The 20,281-nt window shown below is 39.9% G+C and overlaps 2 protein-coding genes across 6 annotated transcripts in view; both read right to left on the reverse strand.

Moving 5' to 3' along the window:
* The window catches only part of numb (NUMB endocytic adaptor protein), a 46,084-nt gene extending 42,445 nt beyond the window's left edge, over positions 1 to 3,639 (reverse strand). For 3 of the 5 annotated variants that reach the window (XM_086273727.1, XM_086273729.1, XM_086273723.1), the window contains exon 1: positions 3,463 to 3,638. The gene's annotated coding sequence lies outside the window, so the exon portion shown is untranslated. Of the gene's footprint in view, positions 1 to 3,462 lie in introns of all 5 variants that reach the window. The other 2 variants (XM_086273728.1, XM_086273725.1) reach the window with 1 other exon arrangement.
* A 1,941-nt stretch (positions 3,640 to 5,580) lies between these two features.
* Positions 5,581 to 20,281, reverse strand: part of galnt16 (UDP-N-acetyl-alpha-D-galactosamine:polypeptide N-acetylgalactosaminyltransferase 16) — a 34,955-nt gene continuing 20,254 nt past the window's right edge. The window contains exons 7-15 of the mRNA XM_086274249.1: positions 15,430 to 15,517; positions 14,975 to 15,059; positions 13,963 to 14,066; positions 13,106 to 13,232; positions 12,623 to 12,715; positions 11,882 to 11,965; positions 10,020 to 10,146; positions 9,132 to 9,248; positions 5,581 to 6,469 (exon numbers count right to left, since the gene is read on the reverse strand). Coding sequence (XP_086130375.1) covers positions 6,326 to 6,469; positions 9,132 to 9,248; positions 10,020 to 10,146; positions 11,882 to 11,965; positions 12,623 to 12,715; positions 13,106 to 13,232; positions 13,963 to 14,066; positions 14,975 to 15,059; positions 15,430 to 15,517 — 969 coding nt within the window. The 3' untranslated portion in view covers positions 5,581 to 6,325. The remainder of the gene's footprint in view (positions 6,470 to 9,131; positions 9,249 to 10,019; positions 10,147 to 11,881; positions 11,966 to 12,622; positions 12,716 to 13,105; positions 13,233 to 13,962; positions 14,067 to 14,974; positions 15,060 to 15,429; positions 15,518 to 20,281) is intronic.

The following is a 20,281-nucleotide window of genomic DNA, read 5'->3' on the forward strand; positions in this document are numbered from 1 at the left end:
ATCACAATACTAAAAACAAGGTTTATGAGTGGTAATAACAATGCAGCAAATAAACATGTCCAACAAACAGCAAACACAGAAGTTCAAATCAACTCCACACATCCTATTTTAGGCTACTTATGTTGAAATGGGGTCAGCGGCACATTTGAGATCCTGCTTCTAAAACCTCTCCTCTGGTTGAATCCTCTCAGAGTGTCTTTGCTGGATCTAATCCAGCAGAGAATATGAAGCTAGCAAGTGTAGACACTCTATCGATTCAAAGGCATCGAATCCCACATGCACCTGGATGTTGACCTCCTTTTGTGAGGGGGACCATTAACATACAATGGACCTTTTTACAATGCTTCCTTTTTGTGGCATTTATTATATACATCAGTTTCTCTATGCTTATTCAAAGCAGAAGAGTTCAATTTGGTGGACTGTATTCATCTTGTGTCACACTGTCCAATTAGAGTTTATAAATAAAAACTTACAGACTGCAAGCAGCATTCTTAGGGAGCAGCATTTTGGTACTTGTAAAACAGGAGGGCGTCAAAACACATTCCGCTTTAGCGTTTGATGTTAATGAAAGCATTGTCTGCATTGTCGTGTCATAATCTCGCACATCTACATCATCAAAAGACCCACGCGTTTGGATAACATTCTCACGCCTGACGAAAAATCACTTGGAAGAGAATCGGGTTTGCAGGCATCTCGGTGAAGATGAGTTTACAAACCCTTTTTCTCGCATTCCCACGCAAGTCAGGTTTAATAAGTAAACATCTGAGCATTTCATTTAATGGGTGCATCACTACCACCAAGAACTGGTGTTGACAAAAAGCACAGGATATGGATAACAACACTGAAACTGGCTCAGATGACACATACACATCACCCTGATCCAGACTGTTTGACGATAATGTGAAAACAAAAAACATATCTGCTATATCAGTCATCTCTTAATGACCAAGGTAACGCTGGACTGAATGCTAAGCTGACAGCGACATTCACTCTAATTTCACCATGAGCAGCAAGAGGCTCAGCTATCACTCTCCTATCAGGGTCCTATCAGGGTAAAGCTTTAGACTGCATCGTCATCATACGGCAACTTTATCTACCTGCAGTTGCATCACTACTCAGTATTCACATGTATGACTCACTGCCAAGTATAGGCCCCGCCTTTGAGAAGAGAGCAAAATGCTGAGAGTTAAAGCTAGATTCTCCCACAGAGTGAATCACAGAGCCCAGGACAGAGACTTGCTCCTGCATTCTCCTCCTCTCCCAAACAGCTGACAGACTTACACAGTGGGTTTGGTGGCTGGTAGCCAATCTTGCCTCCCTCATCCTGTGAGATGAGCTAAGCCATCCCTTTCAAAATTTGGAGGAAAGAAAAAATCTCATCTCCCTCTGTAAGGGAAAAGCAGCAGTCCCCCAAAAAGAACACAAAATGAGCCTTTGGAGACTGCTACACACATAACCACAAAAGGGTCTGTATAGCCAGACCTTACAGAAGTCTGCATGTGCATTTTAAGGCTGAGTAATTTAGAGACCACTAGCAAAAAATATTGACAAAAATGACAGTCCTGGTGATTTTCCTCAGAGTGGAGGCTAAATTGTCTTTGATGGGTGCCAAAATGTTGTAAATGCAGAACAAACCCTGGATAAGAGCCGACATCAAACTGCACCTCTCTGGTCATTACTCTGCTACCACTAGGGATGAATAACAATAATGACACTATTTCTCTTTCCTGTATTGCTTTTATAGAACATTCAGGATTTGTTACATATGGTAAATAGAATTAAGACTATCCTGTTTGGGAATTAATCCATTGATACATCCAGTTCAAAATCACTGTTAAAAATATACATTTGGCAGATCTTTTTTAATTGTTTTGTTTTTATTTTCTGCCCTAACATTCTTTTTCTAACCCTTATCTAACAGGTCTACTGCTTCTTTCAGGTCTTTAACACACCATCATTAAACATTTAGCCTGTGCAAAACTGACATGACACAACAGATAACTATCCCCTGCCATCACTAAATGTCATCTTCCCTGCAGATAGCATGACAGCAGTCAACAGCTGATGTGCGAGCACTCCTAATGTCCTCTTCACTCACTTTAGTAGGTGCCCCTGATCAACTACTCCTTAATTCAAACAAATGATCAGCCAATCACATGGCAGCAACTGGGAGAGCTGGTTAACAAGACCAAGTTCAAACTGAGCATCACAATGGGGAAGAAAGGTGACGAGCACAACATACAACATGTCCAACCTATGAATCTCTGCCACAAAGAATTTCTGTTCTCAATGAAAAAGGGAGTCAAACCTGGCACTAGCAATACCTAGTAAAAAGTATATAAACTGAATAGCACTTGACTACATCCCCCACTGCTGTGAGCACTCTGAAACCGAGTGCTAGTATTGTAAGCAGAATAAAATAAGCAATGCAGGACATATTTTGAAATTTTACTATAATCTGATATTTACAGTCAGAATAACTGGATTTCAGCACCTCTCCTCGACCCGTCAGAGGGTTGCGTCTGTGTTTTCCAAACAAAAACAAATAACTCATCCTGTGTATTATTTCAGGTCACAAATTACATCGCTGCTCCAATAATAAAATGCCTAATGACAGAATCCAAATAGAATTAGCGTCCAATAAACAGGATGTTTTCAACCGTATGGTTGTGCTGCTGGGGCTATCACACAATCTGTCACATGGTTATCTTAGTACAGTCTCCACGTGGAAGGTAATCTGACCACTGATGGTTATCTGATCATGAATGGCAGACTTCTTGATCTCTCTTGCAAGAAAAGATCCACCTGCCATATAAGACGATCTAAGACACATTATCACACTTCAGAAACATTCCGAGTGCTAAGACTCTGAGTCACAGTCTGTATCGTCATGGTGATCAACCTGTCTGGATGGATGAGTGTTAAGAAGACTCACCTTTATTGTTACAGAACACTTTTTGAGGGGGGCGGGGGGGACAAACTTGCAAGTCACTAAACTGCCAAGCTACCGATTAATACCATTTGTAAGGATGGTATTACACAAGCGAACCGTGTGATAGGGTGTAAGTGAATGTCGTGACAAACCGTGTGCTAGGAGCAAGCTATCCGATGAGCTTAGGTCATTTTGCTGAATAACGTCCATCCCCCTAAAGTTATCCAGGTAACTTGAGAACGCTACTAACGTTAGCCATACCTCTTAAACACCTTAGCTTATTCGGCAAGACAGAAGCAGATATTTTCTAACAGGAAATAAAGATGTTAGACAGCTTAACACCATCTATTTTGTCCCTGCTTGTGCTATTTTGTTAGGTTAGCAAGAGCGCTAAACGCCGTGTTAATGGGAGCTGCCATAGCTCCGTGTGCCGCATCAGAGAGGCACAAGCTAGTGTTGCTTAGCTCGGTGAGCTAACAAGCTTCACCGGGCATGCTTACCAAAGTGCACACAGCCCACTTTCAACCTACCTGCGATCACCGCTGCGACCCTGCAGATTCCCCGTGTATGCCGTCACCAGTGTATCACGAGCCGTGCCCTGCCAAAATAATTCAAATTCCACAGAAAGTGTCGGGAGAGACGCTCGCAGTCCAATCGCTTCAGCCACCGCCGCTGAATGGCTGCTACTCAGAGCCTCAATCAAACTTCCTCCTTAGCAACGGACCGCCTCCGCGTGACCCCCATTGGCCGGCGCGTGTACATCGAAGGTGATCGATGGTCGATAGTGCAACCTGGATCGAAGCTGAGTTTCACTCTTTATGCTGTTCGTCTCGTAGTTATTAAGAGAAGCAGGCGTGAAAGCACATTGTAAGACACCGCTTCTGTCTATCGGGTTTAGCTTCAATTAAGATGCACCTGTAAATATATAACTACTATAATCTGACCTGAAGAGTGTGTGATGGATTATTGTTACAATTAATAAATTGTAAGCAACACTTTACTTTTCGTATTTTGTTACAGTGGGGCTGGTTTCTATGTAAGCAGGTATCAAACTGTATGCATATGTTTCTCATTAAGTTTTCTTGTATTTCATACATTAGTGCTATTTTCCTCTCAAATGTAGTACGGTATGTAAAGCACCATTGCAAACGTTCAGTTGCACCACTTTTAACGAGCACCTTCATTACAAATTCATTGTCTGGGTGATATGCAAATATAACCCTGTCAGTGAGGTCACTCCTGAAACGACAAAAAATTAGGGCAACAGTGCAGTGCCATCCCGAGTTTCACCGTAATCATCCTTCCTGTGTAGGCCATCACGTTCTCACCACATAACAAAAACGAAGCTCGTTTAAATGAGTGAAACGTGTTTCTTTCCATATACATCCAGTTAAAGGCTTCCTCCACTCCCGCTGTCTTCACTGACCCCTTGAAAAGGCCAGAAGTTTATCAGCATAAAGTTGCATTCCTCGCATACCTTTAAAGCCTTGTAAGCTGCAGTGGAGCTTGTATTGTGTCCTCAAAGGTTATAAAACCAACAAGGAGGGAAACAAAAAAAACCTTTGGTTCACAAAGTTGTCAAGCCTGTTATGCAGCCTTGCACAGTATCTTTAATAATCATCACAGTGCCCCAGCAGTGACCTCCCAGTCTCCAATACGTTGTTAATGCCGATCTTTTTTCCCCTTAATTATCTAAACTCTTCGAGAGTCTTTTATTTTATTTTTAAATTTATTTAAATTTTGTATATCTAGTATTTTTACCACTAGGTTCCATCAATGAAGTTACCAACGTTATAATGAAAAAAAAAGTTAGCATATTATGCCCCCTGGTGGTCACTTTGTGTGAGTAATGAGTGGTGAACGGTTTCAATCATGTCGCAATGAGTCTACAGATTTTCCCACTTACTGCGTTGCCTAATTAAAAAGATTATTTATGCACACATTGAAGCTAATCATGGCCCTTACTTTTAAAGGGAATACACTCCTAATTTCACGCTGGCCCCAAGTAATGGAATAATCTACTGTCAGCATCTGAAGAACTCCATTAAACTACTTGATTTTTTTTGCTTTATATTAAAAATATATATACTTTAAATAAATGTCTCAAATATAATGGACTTAAAAGGGGAACTGCAATGCTTTTCTTTGTATATTTAAATGGATAATTTCAAATAATCTGGTCAGAGTATGTGAAAGTAATGCCTGTGAGCCAAAACCTCAGTCCATTTCAGACTCACTTTAGCATTTGTTATATCAAGGACAGGGGATAGTCTAAAAATGGTTATGTTAGGCACTTAGTCCAAACAACCACTCTTTAAACTTTATGTTTGAGAGGGCAACCAATGACAAAAAAGAAGGCTTAAAGTAAGAGAAGCTAAACCAGTTGTTCGGCTACACAAAGGAATAAAATTATTACTTTTAACTGTGAATCATGTAAATCTACTCTAGCAGATTCCAAGGATACAAATGAAGTTGGAAATGGCTACAATAAGCCCCATGTAATTATTCGGATATCCATTGTGAATTAGGATGCAAACATGTACAATGCAAAAAAAAAAAAGGATTTTTGCTGTTTTATAAAATGATGAAAAGAGCAGTGATGGTGCAGTAATCCCGTTTATTATTCAAATGACTACAACAGCAATGTCTCCATTACCACGTTTTATTTTTTCAAACAACATATAGAGAACTTTACACAAAACAAGCCATTACCTGCTTTAAATATTTACATAAAACTTTGTAGAGACGGAGAAAAAATAAAACCATTCTTTGGGTCTGACCATGCAAAACAATAAATAATCTTTCTGACAGTGCTTCGCATGGTGGTTTCAAGACTGCCATTCAGCAATAACAATTAAAAAAAAAAATTGTTTTCAGATTTTAGTTGACTGCACATAAAACTGCCCTGGTCCACACAGTCATCAGACATGCTTCAACAGCCCAAAAACCTCAAGACTCAGAGTGGGTCAAGTGCAAGTCAGCATATTAGCAACAGTACATTATGCACTCTTTCGTTTCGGGTAATCTTCACTATTCCAGATTGAAGCAACACATAGACCAGAATAGATACAGAAATGAAAAGTGGGATGTGTGACAGTTTTTTGTGAAAAGCGTAGATTACTCAGAAGAACTAAAGCATCCTGGAAGGATGAAGCACTGTACACAGAAGACCTTAGATGTTTTGTTCAACAGGGTCTTAAAATGTTTTCAGCGCGCTCTTGTCCCCAAGACACAATGAGCAGGAGCTAGAAGTTGACTTCAAGACAGTAGAGTTCCCACTACTTTTATCCTTCAGCAAGGCGACAAACAGTGTGCAGACGTGATACCCCAATTCCTTCTGCAGGCTGGGTCCAGAATCTGCTCCTCCCTCTCCCTCTTCTCATTTGCTGTGGCTCAGGTAATGACTTGTGGCTCCCAGGACTGGCTGGCCATCTGGGGGCGACACTGTAAAATGACTGGAGGTCCCATCGGGGTTTGACTGTCCAGGCAGAGGCCACTGACCATGTGCTGCAGAGCTGTGCCCTTTGGCTTCCACTTCTGTAAAGACCAAAAAAATCATTTCATGCTGGTTTGTTAACAGATGTTCGTGCACATTGACTCATTCCTGTTAATCCATTGCTCATAAATGATGTGCATCAGCACAGGAGGTTCATGTTAGTAGTGAGAAATGAACTGAGTCAGGGGTGGATTGCAGTAATCACATGAATGACTGACTTTCTGCACCCTTGGTGGAAAAATCGTTGTACAGCCAGCTGCAGAGCACGGCAGCCTGCCATCCCACGAGAGAAGAAACAATTTATTTCTGCTGATAAGATGTCCTGTGTAGGGGCCATTTTCAGTCATGTGCATATACTGTGTAAAGTTATTTATTTTTATACCTCAGGAGACTTAAAGGGGCTTCAGATGTGGATATAGATTTGTGACAAGGTAAACTTTTGTTTTTACTTTCCTTCCCCCACCTCCACCATTCTTTGCCCTCAGATCACAAGGTGTCTTGAATCAATCTACATAATGAATCTAATCTTTAATCATAGATAACAGAGACTCGATTTGTTATTGCATTTCTCAGAGCTAGACATTAATTCAGAACATCTATTCTCATAAATAACTTAAAATCAAGTAAAGAATCTGGCATTTCAACTACTTATTACTTTTACTTGAATACATGTCATAGAGAATGACTACATTTACTCAGGATTTTAAAAACAAAATATGCAATATCATACCAATAAACTACCCAGTAAATTTGCATAAATTTACAATTGATTCTTTTTGTACACGATTACCTGATCTTTTTTTTTAATTACAAGTATAATGCACAGTCATGTGACCCAAGTCTGAGCAGTTCAGCAATATTCATTTTTCACTAAAACAGTTGCAAAGCTGGTCATTCATTTTGTTCATTACAGATGCACTATTCTTGGAGTCAGTTTGCACTGTGACGTTTCAAAACAATCCTAATTTTTCCAGTACTGGGCTTACAGCCCCTCACTTCATACACTGTCTTAAACAAGCCATTTTAGCTACATGGGAGGGGCTACTGGCTTACAAGTAGCGAGGATATACATCAACACTGACATAATACAAAGCCAGGTGTTGATTCCATAAATCGAATATTATTTTCTACCATCACAGTGTGTAAAGCAAATCTGACAAGAAATCTGAAAGGAAAGCCTGCCAGAAACACCTGTCCCTCAGGCAGGATGTCTACAAATCACCAGGCATAACTGGTTCCTTTATTGGGTCACTGAGTAAGTACTCAGAGCTGAACTGACTGCCAAGTACAGATATCAAGAGCCACATGGAGGCTTATTAAAATTTAGAGGTGAATGTGGGGTTAATCTTCAAATCCCAGAGAGAGCGCATCTGTGTATGCACGTGTTATTACACTGTAACTACTAGAAGAGTGTGCTCAGTCAGAACTTTTGTTTAAGGAGGAAATAATATGTCACTGCGCCAATGCATCAATAAACAGGAGACTGTGTAATATGCAGCTGACACTATTATTTTGTGATCTGTTGGCCAGAGAAACTCAGAGTATTTGATTACATTTATTCATTCTGGCCTTGGCTCTAAACAGCTTTTAGACGATCACTGGATCTGATATCGCCTATAAAGCCCTAAACATAATGAAATTCTTTCAGAATTGTTGAAAGATTTGAAAACTGAAAATATCAAAAAGACATTCATGGCAGAAAGGTACAATATTGCCATAAACGATTTCAGACGGTTGTTTAATGTTGATATTTATGTTTTTATAAAGGCTCCATTGTCACTTTATGCCTACAGTGTTAATTATCTTCTGTGCAGCAAAGTCAAAAACACAAGTATTATTTTTCTTTCTCGGGGATTAAAGCATCAGGACAAAGAGACCAAATGTTTCCCACAGCAATAACTGGTTTCTCGTTGATGGGCATCCTCCCAAAAATACTCTCAAAGGACTTCGATGGGCCAGCTGAGAGATGAGAGGAAAGCCTGGCAAGAATCCGGCACATGGTTTGAGTTAATAACTCCCTCTTTAGTGTCATAAATCACCGTGCAGCCAACTCCATTCCCCCTGGGATGCGAGCATTAAATAATCACAAAAAGGAGAACAAGGAAGGAACGGGGTGGGGTCTGAAGTTATGGGAGCATTTGTTCTACTGCATCTATAAAGTCAACTACTCTTATTTGGCAGGATCTGCATCAGTGCAAAACTCAGATTGTCTCAGCCTCCTGGCATCATCGGCAGGCGGGCTGCTGAGCATCTGCGCTGAAACCATCTCTTATGTCCAAATCTTTTATGTTCGACTTCAGGTCTGCGAGTGGCACATCAAGCATGAACAGCTTGATGCCAAAAGTGAAGTAACCTTCTGGAAAACCTAAGACATTAGGTTAACGGTGACTGGCAGCACAAGATTAAAGCATGTCCTGTTTCTTTTCTTAACCCTTAGTCAACACAAAGACAATTGCACAGTGTGTGCTAAATGTCTGGACACCACCAAGCTCAAGATAAATATGCTCACCTATGTTATCCTTTAAAGCTATTACTATAAAGCTTTTTATTGATGAACAGCTAAAGTGTCCCTCACTGACTGCTAGCACAGACTGTTTAATTTGCTATGACCGATCCACAGGCAATAGTAGGAAAAAACGCTTTAGTCCAGTTCTTTATGGCTCTGAAAGTACAATTTGATCAGCTAACAGTATTTCCTCTTACCTGTCTCGGCTCTTTTGTATTGCAGGGCTCCATCTTGACCTTCGACCCCGCTGTGAAAGCAGAAATTGCCAGGCAAAGGTCCTGCTGCCGGATCAGTGGCTCTATTAACTCCCATCTCTGCAAAACACAGAAAATGTATGACTGCTATCATCTGAAGGAAGAATGTGAAATAGACCGGTGGTTCTTAAACTGTGGGGGTGGGCCCCACCGATACAGAGTGGTGCCACTACAGGAATGTTGTGGTGACCATGTTAAAAATATGGAGTTAAATTTAAATGTAGTCTTTAATAATGCACTTTTACTAAACTGGTAAAAATGACACCTGTGCATCAGGCACTTTGCTTCAGTGGGTTATGGATTTCCACTAATACGAATAAGAAATCCAATTTTATGCCCAACTTGTTTATAAAGATGCAGTTCTGGGACAGATTTAATTTAATGGGACCATAAGTGCAAATTCTGCACACTCAAAAAACTCAAGCACACCTTTTAGTTTATTGAATATTTAAAGGAAGGATCTCTTGCATACTTCAAACAATATGTACCAGTGTTTTTTAAGAGCAAGTCAGGCCACATATGGATAATTTAGCAAGCATTACACACACACACACACACACACACACACACACACACACACACACACACACACACACACACACACACACACACACACACACACACACACACATATTAATATCTACAATTCACTGTTTACAAATTGGGCTGGTGAACAGCAGCATAGAATTTAAAAAGAGTTGCATTTTGCTGAGACAGCTTTAATAGAACTCAATTAGAACCAAAAATGAGAGTGTGCAGGACAGAGTCTGATGTATTTCTAACAATAACTGTGAGCCACAATAAATCGCCCTCTAGTGGCAAAGTCCTGACCTGCGACTGTGGCCTGTTGGCTCCGAGGCCCCTACACTCTGCCAGCCCGAGGCCGTCGGTCCCACGGGTCTCCAGACACAAACCGCCCTGTTTCAACACACTGGACACTGCTTCCTGCTCAGGGACCCTGTAGGGAGCCAAGAGAGAAGAGACAGGCGCAAAGCCAGTGAAAGGTCTTATTTCAACAATAAAGAACAGATGGATTAAACTGAGTAACTGAATTGCAACACTAAGTAATGTGCATCATTTCAACATGTTCTGAAAACGATATACAGTTACACTCTGAGAGACCAGACTTATTTGGAGCAGATACAGCTGAAGTGGCGAGGGAGTAGCTTGAGAAAAAAAGCTCGTGAGATACAAGCTGATAACCCACTCAGAGGTTCCCACCCAGATCGTTTAGATTTAGATGACTGGCTCTGAACTTTGGGGTAATGGCACCTCGAGGGGTTTTGAGATTACTTCAGGGGGGAAAAAAACACGTTTTATCTTAAAGGAAACAGAGCTTGAATGTTATTTCTGCTTCACCAGAGCCTCTTCCAGAGATCAATCAGAAATAAACATAGGTGAAAACATGATGAGAACATTTCCATTTGTTGGATTCTAATGGTGTTTGGAAAAGTCTTTGTCTCTCTTGCATAACAGATAATTCAAACCAGATACTAAAAAGTGATCCACAACAACTTCTATGATGCACTGCATAAATAATGTATATCTCCACTGAAAAATGGATGTTCCCCGTGGAGAGTCTGGCACTATGACTCAGTTTTCATATCCATCTGCTGATGGAAAAAGTTTTTTCTATGATAGTCTTTGACCTCACACATGAGGAAAAAGAATACTAGTTTTCACACTAGATATTTTCCAGTCATTGCCAATCGAATCTGAACTTTATAAGTGCAGAAAATGCAGAAAGTATCGTGCCAGTTAATCTTTTAATATCGACTCCTTTAAGTGTAAGTACAGTAATTAATGAAGCTTATGCATATGTTCAATAAGGGACATCTGCAATCACTCAGCTGTCTGCTTCCTAAGTGTTTGGCTCCTAGTCTATTCTTTACATCACTTCAATTTCTCCACACTGTCAAACTCAATACTAACATGATTATTCATTTTACATCATGGGCCAAGTACAACCTTCTTTGATGTTAAATAGACTGGACCAAAGAAACTCCCCTTTCTGTCAACCTAACTATACCTTAACTAATCATTGTGAAAAAAATAAATTTCTATTGTAGGTAGTAAAAAAAACAAGGATTCTTCTGTCATCTAATAGTTTATTTATTACTTCATTACTTTGGTGTAGTATAAATAACCACAGGGGAGGTTTTTATTATTAGGAAAAGTTGTAAAAGTACAAAGTTTATGACTTCCACTGGGTGGGATTGAAGTCTTGTGTTTGACACTCCTGCTCTAGTCCAATCATTTTCTTACCTGCTTCCTGTGAGCCAATCAGCTTCCATTCTATATACTTTAAATCTCTTTTGTCATTCTGTCTTTCAGGCTCTCGTTTGTGCAACCTGTCTTCTTCCCATCTCTGCCTCACCCGGGTCACTCAGAGCCCCGTCGAAGCCTCCATCTTCATGCTCACCACCACTAGAGTATACTAGACTCCGGGGCTCCTGTCCTAATTCCTGTCACTGATAGGATTCCATTCTGCCTTGATGGATCATCGGCATCTAATTACCAAACAGCTAAACTGAATTCTGTGTCTCAGTAAATTGTGTTCAGTTTTTCCAAATGATTCCTCCTTACTGAAATATTTTTCTGTATGTGATAAAAAAAATGTTGCAAATTGCACTTTAATTTTTTGTGTTCCAATGCTGTGCCATTGAGGGAGAATTAAACGTTAACCTCGTTACCTCAGCTCGGGATAGACGTTCTCCATGTACCAGCGGAAAGGTTTGCAGTTCAGCTTCCGTCGCAGCGCCAGACGGTCTGTGATACTGCAAGACCAGATAACAAGAATATTTAGGGACAAAGAGAAATAATGTAAAGAAAACATAAAAAAGATAAGGAGGAGAGAATGAGAAAGAAAATGTGGATTTAACCTTGTGAACCTGCCATCAACAGCTTATGGAGTATGAATTACAGACTCAGCTAACACAGGTTTTCTTTAAAATGTTAAACCAGTGTGTGTGGGTGTTTTATTTACTGAGTTTTGTTTTTTTGCTTCTTACTTCTTATATTTTTGCATTTTTACTGGTGTTGGGCCTTTTATACAAAAGGAACAGAACTTGTAGGTCCAACAGATCTGACACTGACAACAGTGTCGAAACTTCATTGTTCTGGTTTCATCTATCAAATGTAAGGGTTTGTTGTCTTAACTGGGCCACCTTGGATTGAGTAACATCATCACAGGCATTTTAAAATTATTTTAACAGAACATACAAATCCCCTGAATAATCTGTAATTAAAATAAATAAATGGTAGTTGAAGTCTCAGTGCATGCAAATTTAAAAATTGGTGTGCAAAGCGTTTTTTTAATACTTGCGTATAAAACTTGGTACCTTATAAACACCTTGGAAACTCAGGAGACACAGAATCATTGTATTAAATATAAGCAAATATGAGCAAGGAGGATGACATTATAGCAGACAAACCTGCCGAAGGCTTTTCCCTGAGCCGACGGCCTCGCAGAGTAGTAGTACTGTTTATACTCATCCATCCACACTTCAGCGGCCCGACGGGTGTTCCTGCGTGGACAGAGACACAACACCTGCTCAGACACAGTAATGACAGCGCTGCCAGCATTCCTGCAGCCAGCTTTAATGACAGCGCTATGCTTCTGGAGTCTTCATACGTCAGCTATTTACTGCAGCTCCTCTACAAATATTATTATTAAGAACAATGATGTAAAATAAGGAGCTCTGCGGATGCTTTCATAGTTCTCTTACACACTCATCTCTCACTCACGCTTGGGTCAAGATGTGTGAAAAGTGTGAGTTTGCCTGGCGAAGCATTTAACTTCACACTGAGTGGAGCTGAATCATGTGACATTTGAGATTTTAGGGCGAACAACAAGCGAAAGGTCATTCTGTTGTTTCCGTGTTAATAACTGTCATCAGTTAGACCAGCCTACTCACTTAATGTAGGTAAGAGCGTTGCCCTCTGGGAAATCGTACGGGTGCCGTTTCCTGAACACGTGACCCACGCGGCTGCAGGGAAGAATCTCCAGACTTCCTCCGCACAGCCACACCCGGAAAGAAAGCTCTGCAAAAGGAAAGATGCAGTGGTTGAGTCCAAAAATGCAGGCGTACCACTGAAGACGTGCCTGTCATTTTGTCAGTCTCTCCTAGAATTAATGCCCTGATGTGTGTCATTCCAATATCAGTGCAGTACGCCTGCTACTGTTTCCTGTAGCAGATGGCTGTTAGCTGTAAATCATCAGAATGAAAGCAGTCATAGTGGATCATTCAAATTCCAGGGACATATTTAGCATTTTGGAGATGATTCAAAAGAGCCAGGCATGCAGACTTAACACATGAAATCGTTTTATGGGAAACGGCTTCGTATTTTACAAAATAAATTGCACTAAATTGACACAAACATTATCTTCTTTAATATGTGATTAAATTATTTTTGTTAGAAAACCTTGTAAACATAGGACTTAGTATTTATTTTAGACTGAATGAGAAAATTATTCATAAACATTATGGCTTTTATTTTGGTAAGTACATGTGCTAACTCTGATCCTCCTACTTTCCTGCTCCTGGCCAACATTAGGTAATTGTAAATGTCATCAATTAACATAAACTTGTTAGGAATCCTTCATCTTGAATAAAGTTGGGAATATTTACATTGTTGGAGTCTGGTAAGTCTTTGCCAGCAGAGTAAGGCTTAGTTTTATTTAAAGACATTTGGTGTGGGATGCGTGTGGAGGATGATATGATAATAAAAGTCATCTGATTCAAGTAGGGTTAGAAATCATCGATGATCTCACCAAAGTTCTCCCCTCCCCAGATGTCCATGTGGGTGTCATACTGGCCGAGGTGGTTGAACCAACTCCTGTCCATGACGAAGATCCCACCAGCGATGACGGGAGTCCTGCAGAGTGGAGGAAGGGAAGGAGTTACAAATCTTCACTTGCACGCTTATTCATGCAGACCTCATCAGAATCACCAGAAGGGAATATTTTCCAGAAAGAAACAACAAATCAAAGGAGCTTAAAGTTGTATTTTGCTCAGCAGATGTTATGCATTAACTACTTTGCTGCGATTTGGACGTGTTTTAGGGGGAAAACACACCACAAAAGGACTGCAAATACCAACATAGAAAGGACCTGACTATGACGATTTATCTTGAACTTTTTGAGAGTAAGCTATGGCTCTCTATTTTAACTTTAGTCTAATCCAAGAACCAAAACTGACATATTAATCCATGATGTGTCATTCACATACAATATACAGTCTCTGGCCATTTTATTAGTCACATCTTGCTGGTACTGGGGTTGGATTCTATTTATCCCTCAGAGCTGCCTTAATTTTCTTATGGCACAGATACAATAAGGTGCTGGAAACATTCCTCAGAGATTCTGGTCGATGTTGAAATGACAGCATTGCACAGTTGCGGCACATTTGCCATCATGTGACTCTCCTTTTCCACCACAGGCGGCTATTTGAGTACAGTGTCATCTTCAAGAAACCAGTCTGAGATGATTTGAGCTTTGTGACTTTGGGTTCATCTATCATGCTTAAAGTCACTGAAATCACTTTTCCTCCCCATTCTGATGCTTGGTTTGAACTTCAGGGGGTCATCTTGACCATCTAAGTCTCTAAACGCATGGAGTTGCTTTCATATTGGTGGATTGGTGGCATTAATGAGTAGTTGAACACATATGTCTATGATATCTAATGAAGTGGTCTGTGAGGGTACAATGCACGTATAATGCATAAGAGAATGTTCCAGGTATGAGTCAAAGCATATTATCACACTAAATATCATTGTAGACATACCTTATTGCCTGAGTGGGGTCACTTCTTGCCATCTTTTGCTCAATGGGAATCTGCTCCCACTTGAAGTGGAGACTCCAGTCAAATCCTGACAAAAAGAAAAGCATGGGGGAAGCAAAAGTTCAGCTCTCATCTTCAAATTTATATTCCTGTTGTCTAGACATGAGTCCAAAGCAGACAAGATGACAGATATTCTGGCTGGACTCAGTTGCATGATTTCACCTAATATACTGGCCTGAATTTAATATCAATCGTAGCCTTACATCTGTGGAAAAACTCTCTTCTATAAATCACTGCTTTTCAATAAAACAATGAAATATTTAAACCTCAGTCATTGTTCAGTCATAGGCATTGAATTCTGTCAGGAATCATGATGTCATGTCACAAAGGTTTGTTAAACCTGCAGATCTCTGTGTGATCAACTACCACTGTGTATGATCTGTTTATTACGCCCTGACCTCCTCTCAGGTCAGCAGAGGCAGCCAAGTAGGCAAAGTTATCCAGGCTGATGACGTCGATGATGGGGCTGACCACTCTTGTATGATCCTGCATGGGAGGAGAACACAATGACATGTTATTTTAAATTAATTCTATTATTAAATTTTTAAATACTATTTGTTTAATTTATTTCAACAAATAGGGATGGATTTAAGTTTTAAAAAATACTTGAAAAAACACTGACTTTCAGTTGAAGAATAAAACATATTTAAACCTTTGCTTTTCTAACTTCAGGTTTTTCTTTATAATTTCCAGCCTCTGATCACATAAAAATAAGAATAATGCTAAGAAACAAATTAAATAGAGCAAGAACATTTCATAAAATTGTATCCTTATTAGTAGAAAGAAGCTATTTGTTTTAATCGAATAATTTTTCTGTAAGAACTGTGTACGGTACTCTAAACTTGCATGTAAGCTCTGATTATTCTTTTGATGTGAATAATAACAAGCACGTACTGATTACTTTTGAAGAACATAAGCTGAGTATCCCTAACCTTCCCATTAAGCCCTCAAATCTGACCGTCAGCTGCAGATCCAACACAAACTCTAAAAGACAGAACTGCTGATTGGTTTGTGCGTACTCGAGCGTGTATGTGCTGCCTGCATCTGTCTGTGAATGGGTGCCAGTGTCCATGTAGACAAACAGCTTATAGCTCGGGACAATCCAAATGAGTGTTTCCAATTAGAACCGTCCATCTCTTTATCAGAGATTGAACCCGCTGTGAACTCTGTGCTTGTTGCGCCGAAGAGTGCGGGGGAAGAACGAGTGTGAAAAGCCACTCTGCCAGAGAGCAATTTAAAAGGTGATGCTCTCAACAGTTTTAAGCAATGGACATTTATTGGGCTTTCAATGAGTCTCTGTGATTTGGTAATGCATAAAGTGGCTGCACTTCCAAAATCAATGTCACCTTTTTTCTGTGTTTGAATTTACGACACAGTACTCTGCCGGTAAAATAGTATTTGTTAACTGAAACAGGTGTGTGTGTTATTCTGTTAAAATGTGCTATCAACATATTAACATCATGTCAGCTGGTGCTACACAGCTATCCACCATAATTAGTGTGATAACCAGCTAGCCCTGTCCTGTCTCCTAATACCATTTTGTATTTTACAGAACCAAAATGAGACACAATAATACAAAAATGTGTTGTCAGTCCAAACATTTCTTTCATAGTCTATGATTCTGATCTCTGTCAATCATATTGAGGAACGGACAGGCGACGAATTCACAATACGCTCTTGCCATTTGATATGTCAGGATCTCTGTTTCTTCACTTTATCACCCAGGAATGCTATCAGTCTATGGCTACGTTCACACTGCAGGTCTTAATGCTCAGTTCCAATTTTTTGATCAAATCTGATTTTTTGATCAAATCCGATTTTTTTGTCGGCTTGTTCACATCAGATATGTATCGGACTCAGTACCACATACGAAAATGATCCAGATCGGATTTGAAAATATCAGATTTGTGCCGTTTACACTGACATACCATGATCGGATATGGGTCGCATAGGGTCAGAAAAGTTGGATTTGATGCGCTTTCGCCTGCAGTGTGAACGTAGCCTTTGAGTAATGAAACTCAGACAATTCATGCTGCGGTAAAACATGTTTTAACCCCCCATATATATTAGACTTTTCCTTCAGAGCATTACAATTATTCTTTATGATTTAATAATTTAGTTAAAGAAACTGTGCCAGTGAAGATGAAAACAAGCAAGGTAAAGTGACCACATAAGATTAGCCAGACAATTATTTGAATCATGTTCCCTTTACATTTGTCAGTGAGAAGCTCATTGCTGCACATTAGCAACATTTGAATTACGCTGTTACGCCTGCTGGTTTTAATTAACAAAGGAAAAGCATAATTAAGTTAAAACAGAGAAGATTATTATTCATCTTTATTTCTGCCCCCCAGAGGCTTTAATAAAACCAGGGTTTGGTCTCTGGGACACGAACAAATGCAAGGCGGAGTGCAGTTGAACTCTGGGGCTGGTAAATTATCACTGAGGCCGGCACTCTCATGAGCTAAAAGATTGTAATGCAAGCTGGATGAGTCACAGCTGTCCAAAGCCAAAGAAACACAAACAAGTTTTGCGCACACCCACAATGTGTCGAGTCTTGTGATTATAAACTGTGAGGTTTGCACTGAAGAAACATGATATGTGGCTTGACTATATAGCTTGTAGCTTCATTTGTCCTGCATGCAGGTTCTGAATGGGTGCTCTTTTTCTGCTGTACTTTCTAAACAAACAGAAGACTTTTGTCCTTCAGCAAAATAAAGCCCTATTTTATTTCTTGCAGATAAACACTTAGTCTTCTTTTCAAGGAAGGCCAAGGGGACAGGGATGCATCTATGGATATCAGTCTTTTTGTGAGATATACTACTTTTCTTGCCAATAATTAAATTTGAAGACTGTTAGAGTACTCATGTCTATGCGTTTAATATCAGAGTAGAGTCAGGAGATTCTAACCTCAGCTTAGCATGAAGGTTAAAGAAAAAAAGCTGGAAAAACTATTCAAATCCCAAAGAGAACATCTTAAGCACATCTTTGAGGAGAAAAAGGGTCAAACATGTAATCTACATGGATTTTATCCCTAGCTAGATGTTTTTTAGTCTTCATGTTTTAGCTTTTCCACTGAACTCTTGGCAAGAAATTAGTCAGTCCTTTATCGGGGAAATGAGCACATATGGTGGACATCAGAATTGTCCTCCCTGTGTCTCTCTGTGCCCTAATTTAATCTGATTAATAAACAGTAGCCCAGAGTTTTTCAAACTTGAGGAACTCCTCGATTGTGGTCATAACGAACAATGGTAGGTTGTTGAAACTCACGCATTACAGTATATAGTGGAAGAACTCTCCTAAAGGCTGAAATTTTGCTTTTTGATTTTGCATAGGATCCAGATGTGTGAAGTTTGCTGTTTTTTTTTGTTTTGTTTTGTTTTTTATATCCAGCTGTGTGGAATGGAGATTTTAGATGCACCCGGATGAAGTAGATGGAACTCAAACACAAAGTGGGCATTTAATGCAGCGGCTTAGTGTCCAGAGTTCAAAATCCAAAAATCCACAAGGAGCAAAGCCAGGGGATCCAAATATCAGAAATGACCAGGAAAACAAAGTCAGGAAAAAAAGGGAATACACGGTTAAGAAACACACAGCTACATGGATGACATGACAAAAGTAGACTGAGACAACATATACACAGCTGATAATGAGGGAAGTGCAAATAGGTGGGGACTATACACATTTAATCAAGACAATGAACAGGGGAAGTAAACTAGACAAGATACAGAAGACCAAAGAGCTACCAGAGTAAAACAGGAAATAAGATGAAAAATGAACAGAGAACTAAGATTAACTTGGGGAGCGGTGAAAGACAGTCTTCAGCATAAAAGAAAGATCATACGTGTGTTCTCATTAGGATAGGGATTTGTGTTGATGTGTGCCAGTGTAGCCTATGCCTCCAACATGCAAACATTTGACCAACAACATGCAATTAATTTGCATGAATGTAATGTCTTTGATATGCTGCTTAGAGATGGTGGTGACTCTCAAAGCAGAGACAGTGAGACCCCATTGAGCATTGATAAGAAAACTGATAAGGAATTGAATTGATGGGAATTTCAATAGTGGAATCGGAATGATTAAATTCTTATCAATTCCCATCCCTAGTAGCTAGTAAAAAGAACCTAATCCAAAGAGAATCCAAAATGCAAAACTCAAATGACATAACATATACAGAGGACACAGGAGAGAAGTAATAAATATAACACAAGGATCTTTGTTATGTCCTTTGGAAGTAGGAAAGCACACCACTGAAACAAATGTTATTGTCAACCTCACAGGTATACTGTAATTAGGTGAATAAGAAAATTCACTGGGTACCAGTTGAGCTTGCTGGTTGGGCAGGAGCCCATATGCTATACAGCTGAAATACAGGAGCCTGGGTTCAGGTTTGGAACCCTTTGCTGAGTGTCGCCCTGTGCTCTTTCCCGTCTTTCCTGTCTTCTCTGTGTTGTCACATAAAGGCAAAAATACCCCAAAAAGAAAATTCGAGATGCCAGATATCTTGTATAGTAAAACAACAAGCCACAAGTTGAGAAAAGTATTGATATTTCTTCTTTTCTCAACTCTTTTCTTGTACTGTAGCCTGGAGAAGCAAGCATGCTGCTAAAATGCCAAGCAGGAAGAAAATTAAGAAACAGTGCATTGCTGACGGGGAAGAAACTGCAGGAGCTACATCACAGTGTCACACATTAGTGCGAGTCATGAACATGAGAAAGGTGATTACTAAGAGAAATGTGAAATGAAACAGCTCCTGCTGACTAGAGTCATTGGGACAGCCTGAGATTGGTGCGGGGGGGAATCAGCAGTTGTTCTCAACCATAACCAGTCACAGTCACAGGATGCTAATAATGTCAGGGCAGGGAGGAGACAGTCACAGCAGGTGATGAATTTCTTTCCGCAACTATATCAATACACTCACTTTATAGGAATTAAACATTCATCTCTGCACACGATTTTGTGCCGCTCTGTATTTCCATTCTCTGTGTACCTCACTTGTGTGACTTTGTGAGAAAAAGAAAGCAGACTGGAACAGAAACAGTGAGTGCTTACTGCTGAAATGTCCAAGAAAGCTCACATGGAAATACCACCAGTATTTTAAATAAATAAATAAATCCACCACATAATGAAGACTGGCTGGCATCGCATCATATTTTGAAGTGTAAAACACTTGCGGCCAGATGTGACAGTACTATAGTGCTCCTGATGGACGGCCTAATTATTTTTTTAAGAGGCAGTGAATCAGGA

This window comes from Aulonocara sp. 'chitande type north' Nkhata Bay, linkage group LG19, assembly GCF_057382095.1.
Source record: "Aulonocara sp. 'chitande type north' Nkhata Bay isolate Kocher_YH1m ecotype deep benthic linkage group LG19, A_spYH_male_GT1.1, whole genome shotgun sequence".
In the NCBI taxonomy this organism is placed as follows: Eukaryota; Metazoa; Chordata; class Actinopteri; order Cichliformes; family Cichlidae; genus Aulonocara; species Aulonocara sp. 'chitande type north' Nkhata Bay.